We start from the raw sequence: 13,170 nt of genomic DNA, 5'->3' as shown, positions 1-13,170 counted from the left end.
AAAAGAAAAAAAATTCTTACAAGGTATAGATATGTCAAAATACACCTAAAAATTGGAGGTACCAACCATGTTGTACCACACAAAAAAGTCTCGGTTTTTCCCCTACAGCCAATAATAAAAAAGTTAATAAAAATAAGCTATTTATAGTAACGTAAAAGGGAATTAATTAAAACAAGAGGACCAAGATGGTCCTGAATCGGTCACCTCTTCCCACATGACCCAGTTTTGAGTATGACGTCATTTTTTCTATTATTTGACATAGTGACCTAGTTTTTGAGCTCATGTGACCCAGTTTTGAACTTGACCTAGATATTATCAAGATAAAAATTCTGACCAATTTTCATGAACATCCACTGAAATATATGGTCTATAGAGAGGTCAAAAGATTTTAATAATTTTAGACCTACTGACCTAGTTTTTGACCGCAGTTGACCCAGTTTCAAATAAGACTTAGATATCATCAAGATGAACATTCAGACCAACTTTCATACAGTTCCCATGAAAAGTATGGCCTCTAGAGAGGTCACAAGGTTTTTTTATTATTTGACCTACTGACCTAGTTTTTGACCGCACATGACCCTGTTCTGAACTTGACCTAGATATCATCAGGATGAACATTCAGACCAATTTTCATACAGATCCCATGAAAAATATGGCCTTTAGAGAGGTCACAAGGTTTTTCTATTATTTGACCTACTGACCTAGTTTTTGATGGCACGTGACCCACTTTCAAACCTGACCTAGATATCATCAAGATGAACATTCAGACCAATTTTCATACAGATCCCATGAAAAATATGGCCTCTAGAGAGGTCATAAGGTTTTTCTTTTATTTGACCTACTGACCTAGTTTTTGACCGCACATGACCCACTTTCGAACTTGACCTAGATATCATCAAGGTGAACATTCTGACCAATTTTCATGAAGATCTCATGAAATATATGGCCTCTAGAGAGGTCACAAGGTTTTTCTATTTTTAGACCTACTGACCTAGTTTTTGACCGCACATGACCGAGTTTCGAACTTGACCTAGATATCATCAAGATGAACATTCAGACCAATTTTCATACATATCCCATGAAAAATATGGCCTCTAGAGAGGTCACAAGGTTTTTCTATTATTTGGCCTACTGACCTAGTTTTTGATGGCACGTGACCCAGTTTCAAACTTGACCTAGATATCATCAAGGTGAACATTCTGACCAAGTTTCATGAAGATCTCATGAAATATATGGCCTCTAGAGAGGTCACAAGGTTTTTCTATTTTTAGACCTACTGACCTAGTTTTTGAAGGCAGTTACCCAGTTTCGAACTTGACCTAGATATCATCAAGATGAACATTCTGACCAACTTTCATAAAGATCCCATGAAAAATGTGACCTCTAGAGTGGTCACAAGCAAAAGTTTACGGACGCACGCACGCACGGACAATGGACACCGCGCGATCACAAAAGCTCACCTTGTCACTTTGTGACAGGTGAGCTAAAAAATAAATATTGTAACTGAACAAAAGAAGGATCTGCCAAATAAATCTGTTGACATAAATGAAATTTCAGCTCAGTATCTTCATTAGTTATGGAGATATACCCATTTTAATTTGAAATAAAGGGAGGTAATCTGACATAAAATCAGTTCATAGTTATCTACCCTGATTGCCTCAGTCCAACTAATAACAATAATGAAATTTCAAATAAGTCCTATAAGTACTTACTGATATAAATCCATTTTGATTACAATCAGGGGAGGTAATCAGATATAAAATAACTCTGGAACCTACGATTGGATCTGATTTGTCATGGAATCCAAGATTTATTGTTGTTGAAGATATTTTGGAAGTTTGTATCAAATAAAACCATAAATGAAGTCTCTATATGGCTGCAAAAGCCAAAATAGCCAATTTTGGACCTTTAAGAGGCCATAACTCTGGAACCCATAAAGGAATCTGGCCAGTTGAAGAAAGGAACCAAGATCTTGTGGTGATACAAGTTGTGTGCAACTTTGGTTAAAACTAGAGCTATCACTAAAGGTGATGAATGTACCCCCCGCATGCACTGACACAGTACATTGCAATTTGACGCACACAAGATTGCATAATTATGTGGACTGTATGTATATAGACTGTATGTATACAGTATATTAACAAAATACGAAGTCCCATAACTATGCAGAATATTTATCTAAAAGAATCTAACATGTAGTATGCACAACTAGGGTTGGTACTGATCACTTGTGTGAAGTTTCATTAAATTGTGTGTAAGGGTTTGGTAGATTAGGCACGCACAAGATTGCATATGCAGACTGTATGTACATAGTATGTTAACAAGAAACAAAGTCCCAGAACTCTGCAATTTTTGTCGCTGAAAGAACCTAACATGCCCCATGCACAACTACTGTTGTTACTGATCACTTGTGTGAAGTTTCATTAAATTGTGTCAAGGGGATGAGGAGAGATGGTGCGCACAAGATTGCGTCTACGGACAGACGGACAGACAGACAGACAGACAACCTGAAACCAGTATACCCCCCCTTACAACTTTGTTGTAGGGGGGTACAATAAAATCATAAATGAAGCTGCTATTGTGCAGACAAGGTCAAAATAGCTAATTCTGGCCCTTTCAGGAGCCATAACTCTGGAACCCATAATGGAATCTGGCCGGTTGAAGAAAGGAACAGAGATCTTATGTTGACACAAGTTTTGTGCAAGTTTGATTAAATTCAAATCATAAATGAAGCTGCTATTGTGCAGACAAGGTCAAAATAGCTAATTCTGGCCCTTTCAGGGGCCATCACTCTGGAACCCAAAATGGGAACTTGCCAGTTCAAGAAAGGAACCGTGATCTTATGGTGATACAAGTTGTGTGCAACTTTGGTTAAAATCAAATCATAAATGAAACCACTATCGTGCAGACAAGAAATTGTTGACGGACGGACGCACGCACGCACACACGCACGGACTGACGACGGACGAAGGGTGATCACAAAAGCTCACCTTGTCACTATATGACAGGTGAGCTAAAAAAAAAAAATATTGTAAGTGAACAAAAGAAGGATCTGCCAAATAAATCTGTTGACATAAATGAAATTTCAGATCAGTATCTTCATTAGTTACGGAGATATACCCATTTTAATTTGAAATAAAGGGAGATAATTTGATATAAAATCAGTCCATAGTTATCTACCCTGATTGGCTCAGTCCAACTAATGACAATAACGAAATTTCAAATTTCAAATAAGTCCTATAAGTAATTACTGATATAAATCCATTTTGATTACAATCAGGGGAGGTAATCAGATATAAAATAACTCTGAACCTATGCTTGGATCTGATTTGTCATGGAATCCAAGAATTATTGTTGCTGAAGTTATTTTGGAAGTTTGTATCAAATAAAACCATAAATGAAGTCTCTATATGGCTGCGAAAGCCAGAATAGCCAATTTTGGACCTTTAAGGGGCCATAACTCTGGAACCCATAATGAAATCTGGCCAGTTCAAGAAAGGAACCAAGATCTTGTGGTGATACAAGTTGTGTGCAAGTTTGGTTAAAATCGAATCATAAATGAAGATGCTATTGTGCAGACAAGGTCAAAATAGCTAATTTTGGCCCTTTCAGGGGCCATAACTCTGGAACCCATTATGGGATCTGGCTAGTTCAACTAAGGAATCAAGGTCTTATGGTGACACAAGTTTTGTGCAAGTTTGATTAAATTCAAATTATAAATGAAGCTGCTATTGTGCAGAAAAGGTCAAAATAGCTAATTCTGGCCCTTTCAGGGGCCATAACTCTGGAACCCATATCGGAATCTCGCCAGTTCAAGAAAGGAACCAAGATCTTATTGTGATACAAGTTGTGTGCAAGTTTGGTTAAAATCAAATCATAAATGAAGCTGCTATTGTGCAGACAAGGTCAAAATAGGTAATTCTGTCCCTTTCAGGGGCCATCACTCTGGAACCCATAATGGAATCTGGCCAATTCAAGAAAGGAACCAAAATCTTATGGGGATACAAGTTGTGTGCCAGTTTGGTAAAAATCAAATAATAAACTAGAAAATGCTTTTGTAAAAAAGCGCATGTCTCCCCCAATGCAAAGTCCTATAGGCAAGAAGTCAATAGGGGTCAGGAGCGAAAGTCAAAGAGACACTGATGGTTGGCTGCAATAGGGATCACCTACTTGGCATGTCCATTCATCCCGCTAAATTTCAACACTCGTGGCCTTGTGGTTCTCAAGTCACTGTTCAGGCTCCTGTGGCCTTGACTTTTGATCAAGTGACCTCAAAATAAATAGGGGTCATCTACTCTGCATGTCCAATCATCCTATTAAGTTTCAACATTCTAGGTCAAGTGGTTCTCAAGTTATTTCCAAACAAGAGTGCAAGAATGTCACAGTATATGCCCGTCACAGCAAATTTCTTTACTCTAGCACATGTATTTGCAAATGGAATTTTAATTTTGTGGTTGTATAGTAATAAATGTAAGTGTTTTGTTTTTCTAAGTCCACAAAAAAGCTCCTTACCTGGTAGAGATACCTTAAAATACACCTAAAATTGGAAAGTAACATCTATGTTGTACCACAGAAAATTGGCCTTGGTTTTTCCCTACGGTCAATTATAAAAAAGTTACAATATAAGTTATTTATAGTAACAACTAAGGGAAGTTAATCTTAAAAAAAAAAAAAAAAAAAAATCAAAAAAAAAATTGTAAGTCCTCATAAAAATCTTTACCAGGTAGAGACTGGTCAAAATACACCTCAAAATTGGATGTAGCATGCATGTTGTACTACAGAAAAGTGGTCTTGATTTTTCCCTACGACTAGTAATGAAAAAGTTACAATATAAGCTATTAATTCGAAAGAAGGGAACTGCGCATGACACTTCCTCTCATGATGGTGTATAATTGTGTCAAGTAACATCAAAATCCCTCCATGCATGAAGAAATGCTTCGGACAAAGTCATTCTTGTATCTGACCTTTGGCCTCTAAGTGTGACCTTGACCTTAGACCTTGGGACCTGGTTCTTGCGCATGACACTATGTCTTGTGGTGGTGAACATTTGTGCCAAGTTATATCAAAATCCCTCTATGCATGAAGAAGAAATGCTCCGGACAAGGTTTTCATTCTTGTATCCTTTGACCTCTAAGTGTGACCTTGACCTTAGACCTAGAGACCTGGTTCTTGCGCATGACACTCCACCTAATGATGATGAACAATTGTGCCAACTTTCATCAAAATCCCTCTATGCATGAAGAAGATATGCTCCGGACAAAGACATTCTTGAATTTGACCTTTGACCTCTAAGTGTGACCTTGACCTTAGACCTAGGGACCTGGTTCTTGCGTATGACACTCCGTCTCATGATGGTGAACAACTGTGCCAAGTTTCATCAAAATCCCTTCATGCATGTAGAAGATATGCTCCGGACAAAGTCTGTGGACGCCGCCCGCCCGCCCACCCGCCAGGGGCGTTCCCATAATACGTCCCGTTTTTCAAACGGGCGTATAAAAATGATTTTACATGAACAGGCCACTGTGACCTTGACCTTTAACAGACTGACCCTAAAATCAATAGGGGTCATCTACTCTGCATGTTCAATCATCCTATGAAGTTTCAACATTCTGGGTCAAGTGGTTCTCAAGTTATTGATCGGAACTGGTTATCAATGTTCAGGCCCCTGTGACCTTGACCTTTAACGGAGTGACCCCAAAAACAATAAGGGTCATTTACTCTGCATGAACAATCATCCTATGAAGTTTCAACATTCTGGGTCGAGAGGTTCTCAAGTTATTGATTGGAAATGGTTTTCCATGTTCAGGCCCCTGTGGCCTTGACCTTTAACAGAGTGACCCTAAATTGTTAGGGTTCATCTACTCTGCATGACCAATCATCCTACGAAGTTTCATCATTCTGGGTCAAGTGGTTCTCAAGTTACTGACCAGAAATGGTTTTCAATGTTCGGGCCCCTGTGACCTTGACCTTTCACAGAGTGACCCCAAAATCGTTAGGGGTCAACTACTCTTTATGACCAATCATCCTATTAAGTTTCAACATTCTGGGTCAAGTGGTTCTCAAGTTACTGACCAGAAATGGTTTTCAATGTTCAGGCCCCTGTGACCTTGACCTTTAATGGAGTGACCCCAAAATCGATAGGGGTCATCTACAATCATGTACAATCATCCTATGAAGTTTCAACATTCTGGGTCATGTGGTTCTCTAGTTATTGATTGGAAATGGTTTTCAATGTTCAGGCCCCTGTGACCTTGACCGATGACGGAGTGACCCCAAAATGAATAGGGGTCATCTACTTTTCATGATCAATCATCCTATGAAGTTTCAACATTCTGGGTCAAGTGGTTCTCTAGTTATTGATCGGAAATGGTTTTCAATGTTCAGGCCCCTGTGACCTTGACCTTTGGCGGAGTGACCCCAAAGTCAATAGGGGTCATCTACTCTTCATGACCAATCATCCTATGAAGTTTCAACATTCTGGGTCAAGTGGTTCTCTAGTTATTGATCAGAAATGGTTTTCAATGTGGAGTGACCCCAAAAACAATAGGGGTCGTCTACTCCAGCAGCCCTACAACCGTATGAAGTTTGAAGGTTCTAGGTCAAATGGTTCTCCAGTTATTGCTCGGAAATGAAGTGTGACGTAGGGACGGACGGAAGGACAGAAGGACGGAAGGACGGACGGACAGACAGGGCAAAAACAATATGTCTCCTGGGGGAGACATAATAAAGCTGCTATTGTGCAGACAAGGTCAAAATAGCTAATTTTGGCCCTTTCAGGGGCCATAACTCTGGAACCCATAATGGGATCTGGCCAGTTCAAGAAAGGAACCGAAATCTTATGGTGATACAAGTTGTGTGCAAGTTGGGTTAAAACTAGAGTTGCTTTTGAGAAAAGCGCATGTTTCCCACAACTGCCTAATCATCTAAATAGCAAGTCAGTCTTTATAGACTGTTTACTCACTACAAATATACCTTTGAAGAGTAAAAAGGCCAATTTTTGGGTAATTCAAGGGCCATAATTCTAGAGTGCCTCGTGCGATTTGGCTAGTTAATGAACCTGGTCGAGGAGTTATGGTCAAAAACATTTGGTTCAAGTTTGGTGAAGATCGGGTGAGAAATGTTGGACTTATAGCGCAGACGAGAATAAAAAGGACGATTTTCGATAATTCAAGGGCCATAATTCCAAAGTGCCTGGGCCCATTTGTCTAGTTATCGAACTTGGCCGAAGACTTATGGTCAAACACATTTTGTTAAAGTTTGGTGATGATCGGATGAGAAATGTTCTACTTAGAGCACGGACAAGAATAAAAAGGCCGATTTTCGGTAATTCAAGGGCCACAACTCTGAAGTGCCTGGACCGATTTGGCTCATTATCAAACTTGCCCTACTAGAGCGCATGCACATTCATTAAGTCAAAAGGACTCCTATACTACTCAGACTGCATGCACAGCCAAAAGGACCCCTATACTACTCATGAGTAGTATAGGGAATTCAAGGGCCATAATTCCAAAGTATCTAGGCCAAATTGGCTATTTATCCAACTTGGCCGAACACTTATTGGCAGACACATTTTATTGAAGTTTGGTGGAGATCGGATGAGAAATGTTTGACTTAGAATGTGGACAAGCTTTGTGAAAGACACACACACAGACTCGAACTTGGCCGAGGACTTATGGTCAAACACATTTTGTTAAAGTTTGGTTATGATTGGATGAGAAATGTTCGACTTAGAGCACAGACAAGAATAAAAAGGCCGATTTTCGGTAATTCAAGGGCCATAACTTCGAAGTGCCTGGACCGATTTGGCTCATTATCGAACTTGCCCTATTACAGCGCATGCACATTCATTAAGTCAAAAAGGACTCCTATACTACTCAGACTGCATGCACATTCCTGGAGCCAAAAGGACCCCTATACTACTCATGAGTAGTATAGGGGTCCTTTTGGCTCCAGGAATGCGCCCTATACTACTCATGAGTAGTATAGGGGTCTTTTTGGCTCCAGGAATGCGCCTAAAATCTGAGCATTTTTCGATAATTCAAGGGCCATAATTCCGAAGTGCCTAGGCCGATTTGGCTAGTTATCAAACTTGGCTGAGCACTTATTGGCAGACACATTTTGTTGAAGTTTGGTGGAGATCGGATGAGAAATGTTCGACTTAGAGTGCGGACAAGCTTTGTGACAGACAGACACAAACACACACAGACTGGAGTAAATCAATATGTCTCCCATACCACTGTGTGGTGGGAGACATAATAAAATCATAAATGAAACCACTATTGTGCAGACAAGAAATTGCTGACGGACGGACAGACGCACTGATGACGGACGAAGGGTGATCACAAAAGCTCACCTTGTCACTTAGTGACAGGTGAGCTAAAAAAAAAAAAAAAAAAGGAATGTTTTTTGTTTTTTTTTGGGGGGGGGGGGCATGAGAGGGGGAGGGTGTGTGACCAAGGCAAGGTGGTGACCAGGTGTGGGTACAAAACTTCACATGTTTAAACTAAATGTTCATGGAAAAGAATGAAAGAAGTTTAATGAAATTCTACCAATGGGTTGGTTTGTTATGTACAAATCTGTAGATTTTTAAACAATTAAAGGGCAATAACTCTAAGGAAAATTGACCAATTGAAAAAAAAATGACCAGCATCATCGAAGTTTGTTGGTTCATATTTATTTCAAGTTTCATGAAATTCTACCATCTCGTTACTGAGAAATGGCTGCAGATGTAGATTTTTCATTCAATCAAGTGCAATAACTCTAAGGGAAATTGACCAATTCGATAAAAAATTTGACGGGCATCATCGCAGTATGCTGGTGCATGTTTATGTCAAGTTTTATGAAATTCTACCTGACAAGTTACTGAGAAATGGCTGCGGACGGACATTTTTGGGCATTTTTCATTAAATCAAGGGCAATAACTCTAAGGGAAATTGTCCAATCCAAAAAAAAAACTTGACGGGCATCATCGCAGTATGTTGGTTCATGTTTATTTCAAGTTTCATGAAATTCTACCTGCTAGTTACTGAGAAATGGCTGTGGACGGACGGACGCACGGACTGACGCACGGACAACACCATTTCAATACCCACCTCCCGATTTCATCGGTGGGGAATAATTATAGCTCTCCATATACTTTGTATGGCCGAGCTTTAAACTATCACAAAATATATAAGACAAAAGAGTAATACCTTTTGCATTTGCATCTTCGTATTTGGCACGTTCTACTCTAACTTTATCTACATATTTGGTATATTCCTGTTTGTTCTTCTGCACTTCATCTTTTATCTGAAATCAAAAACACATCAAACATAACAAGAGTGCCAGAATGTCACAATATACGCCCGTCACAGCAAATTTCTTTACTCTAGCTGCTGTACTGCAAATGCGTTTTAATTTTGTGGTTGTTTAGTAATCATTGTAAGTCTTTTGTTTTCCTAAACCCACAAAAAAAATTCCTTACCAGGTAGAGATACCTTAAAATACACCTAAACTTTGAAAGTAACATCTATGTTGTACCACAGAAAAGTGGTCTTGGTTTTTCCCTATGGTCAATTATAAAAAAATTACAATATAAGTTATTTATAGTAACAACTAAGGGAAGTTAATCTTAAAAAAAAAAAAAAATGTAAGTCCACACAAAAATCTGCACCAGGTAGAGATTGGTCAAAATACACCTCAAAATTGGATGTAGCATGCATGTTGTACTACAGAAAAGTGGTCTCGATTTTTCCCTACGACTAGTAATGAAGAAGTTACAATATAAGCTATTTATAGTAACAACAAAGGGAAGTAATTCTAAAGAAAGGAACTTTGCATGACACTTCCTCTCATGATGGTGTATAATTGTGCCAAGTTACATCAAAATCCCTCCATGCATGAAGAAGAAATGCTTCGGACAAAGTCATTCTTGTATCTGACCTTTGGCCTCTAAGTGTGACCTTGCCCTTTGACCTAGGGACCTGGTTCCTGCGCATGACACTCCGCCTCGTGGTGGTGAACATTTGTGCAAAGTTATATCAAAATCCCTCTATGCATGAAGAAGAAATGCTCCGGACAAGGTTTTCATTCTTGTATCCTTTGACCTCTAAGTGTGACCTTGACCTTAGACCTAGGGACCTGGTTCTTGCGCATGACACTCTGCCTCGTGGTGGTGAACATTTGTGCCAAGTTATATCAAAATCCCTCCATGCATGAAGATATGCTCCCGACAAAGTTTTCTTTCTTGTATCCTTTGACCCCTAAGTGTGACCTTGACCTTAGACCTAGGGACCTGGTTCTTGCGCATGACACTCCATCTCATGATGATGAACAATTGTACCAACTTTCATCAAAATCCCTCCATGCATGAAGAAGATATGCTCCGGACAAAGTCATTCTTGAATTTGACCTTTGACCTCTAAGTGTGACCTTGACCTTAGACCTAGGGACCTGGTTTTTGCGCATGACACTCCATCTCATGATGGTGAACAACTGTGCCAAGTTTCATCAAAATCCCTTCATGCATGTAGAAGATATGCTCCGGACAAAGTCTGTGGAGGCCGCCCGCCCGCCCGCCAGGGGCGTTCCCATAATACGTCCCGTTTTTCAAACAGGCGTATAAAAACAAGAAACTTATATAAAGATTCACACTGAAGTTCCTTATTTGCTATAATTTCCTTGGAATGGATTAACCATGTATCATTTTGCTATTTTACACACTTTAAATGCCACACTGATCCCATTTTTACAATTCAAAGGCTTGTCAGTAAAATGGATTTTCTATCTCAGAATAGGTATATTATCCAAATTCAAGTAAGAGTTTTTGAATTTTGATGTAATCCTGTTCAAAAGTTTCAACCAAGTATTAGTTTCGGAGATAGTAATTTTCATACAAAACTTTAACCTGCATTTTCCAAGTGCAAAAAAGGGCATAACTTTGCCAAAATACAAGTCAAGAGTTATGGAACATGCATTTCATATTGCTTTACTATCTCAATAACCTGTATAAAGTTACAATGCAATTTCTGCATTGCCTCCGGACAAAGAAATTTCAATGCAAAAGTACAAGCTAGATATTCTAAGTCCAAATGAATAATCTTGTCAAAATTAGATGCTGTTATGTTGTGTTATAAGTTGAAAGAGTTAAGTATCTAATCACACTAATGTAACTTTCAGTTGAACAGCTTCAGTAATGAAGAAGATTCCTAGCTAAATAAAATTTCTAAGTTAACAAGCAAATTCTATGAATTTTAATAGGCTGTTTTGTGAATGGGGAATATGTACTGTAGATACCCATGTATAATGCAGACCTGCGAGTTTTTAACACCCCTGGTTTTAACTCAAAATCCTTGGGAAACAAGAGCTGTCCGTAACACAGTGCGCTCCATTATTCGGCGATTTGACAGTAAAATGAATTTATACCTCAATAAGAGACCTATACTTTAAAAGGAAGATAGACCAAGATGATGACGGTAAAGATAAATTTTGACTTTAAAGTCATTAACTTATATATTACCAAAGTTATGTCCAGAAAACTAAGTTTGCCAAAAATTTTAAGTATGAAAGGGGAATAATCTGGTCAAAAATACAAATAAGAGTTATGGAGATTGTTACCACACATGCAGATGATGATGACAAAGACACAGTTTAAGTTCCAAGTCATTACCTTATGTGGTACTAAAGTTATATCTAGAAAGCGAAGATTGCCAAAAAAACTGTAAGTATGAAAGGGGCATAATTCTGTCAAAAATAAAATTACAGTTGTGGGGATTGTAACCACACATGCAGATGATGATTATAAAGTAATATTTTTAATTTCAAGTCATTTATCTTTTAAAGTACAAAAGCTATGTCTATAAACGAAGCTTTCCAAAAAATCTAAGAAAACTAGAAAATGCTTTTGTAAAAAAGCGCATGTCTCCCCAAATGCAAAGTCCTATAGGCAAGAAGTCAATAGGGGTCAGGAGTGAAAGTCAAAGAGACACTGATGGTTGGCTGCAATAGGGATCATCTACTTGGCATGTCCAGTCATCCCACTAAATTTCAACACTCTTGGCCTAGTGGTTCTCAAGTCACTGTTCAGGCTCCTGTGACCTTGACCTTTGATCAAGTGACCTCAAAATAAATAGGGGTCATCTACTCTGCATGTCCAATCATCCTATTAAGTTTCAACATTGTAGGTCAAGTGGTTCTCAAGTTATTTCCAAAAAATGATTTTACATGAACAGGCCACTGTGACCTTGAACTTAATTGACTGACCCAGAAGTCAATAGGGGACAGGAGTGAGTCAAAAAGACACTGATGGTTGGCTGCAATAGGGATCATCTACTGGGCATGTCCAATCAGCCACTCACTAAGTTTCGATATTCTGAACCTAGTGCTTCTCAAGTTATGTACTGGAAATGGTTTTCTAAGTTCAGGCTACTGTGACCTTGACCTTTGAGCGAATGACCCCAAAATCAGTAGAAATCATCTACTCTGCATGTCCAACCATCCTATTAAGTTTCAACATTCTTCATCAAGTGGTTCTCAAATTATTGATTGGAAAGCCTTTTCTAAGTTCTGCCCCCTGTGACCTTGACCTTTGATGGAGTGACTTCAAAAATAATTGTGGTCATCTACTCTGTAAGTCCTATTACACTATGAAGTTTGAAGGTTCTAAGTTAAATGGTTTTCAAGCTATTGACCGGAAATGGATTTCCATGTTCTGTCCGCTGCGACCTTAACCTTTAATAGAGTGACCCCAAATCAACAGAGGTCATCAACAACTCTGCATGTCCAATCATCCTATGAAGTTTCAACATTCTGGGTCAGGTGGTTCTCAAGTTACTGATCGAAAATGGTTTTCCATGTTCGGGCCCCTGTGACATTGACCTTTAGAGTGACCCTAAAACTGTATGGTCATGTAGTTAACACAGACAAACACCATATGAAGTTTGATAGTCCCAAGCCAAAGCATTCTCAAGTCAATGATAGAAAATTGTTTTCAGTCTCATGGCATTACTATAACCTTGACCTCTGACCTCTTAAGGTATTGGACCCGTAATAGAGTATCTCCTTTTGAAGAGTATTCAATTCTACTATAAACCTACTTTGACTGCAATTTCAGGGTGGCGTGGGTTTCAAACCCCATGGGACCAAATTTTTTTCCCCATGTTTTCCTTTTTCTGTAAGTTTTACTTCTTCAAG

General features: G+C 38.8%; 1 protein-coding gene across 6 annotated transcripts in view; it reads right to left on the bottom strand.

The window, feature by feature from the left end:
- The window catches only part of LOC123543036 (tyrosine-protein kinase Fer-like), a 261,407-nt gene that overhangs the window by 192,661 nt on the left and 55,576 nt on the right, over nt 1-13,170 (bottom strand). For all 6 annotated transcript variants that reach the window (XR_008368679.1, XM_053531772.1, XM_053531773.1 and 3 more), the window contains one exon: nt 9,192-9,288. Coding sequence is in view for 5 of the 6 variants with exons in the window: in XM_053531772.1 (XP_053387747.1) it covers nt 9,192-9,288 (97 nt within the window). In the remaining variant the exon portion in view is untranslated. The remainder of the gene's footprint in view (nt 1-9,191; nt 9,289-13,170) is intronic.

This window comes from Mercenaria mercenaria, chromosome 19 (assembly GCF_021730395.1).
Source record: "Mercenaria mercenaria strain notata chromosome 19, MADL_Memer_1, whole genome shotgun sequence".
Classification (NCBI taxonomy): Eukaryota; Metazoa; Mollusca; class Bivalvia; order Venerida; family Veneridae; genus Mercenaria; species Mercenaria mercenaria.
The sequence above is the reverse complement of the archived record's forward strand: the minus strand, read 5'-3'. Positions and strand labels throughout refer to the sequence as shown.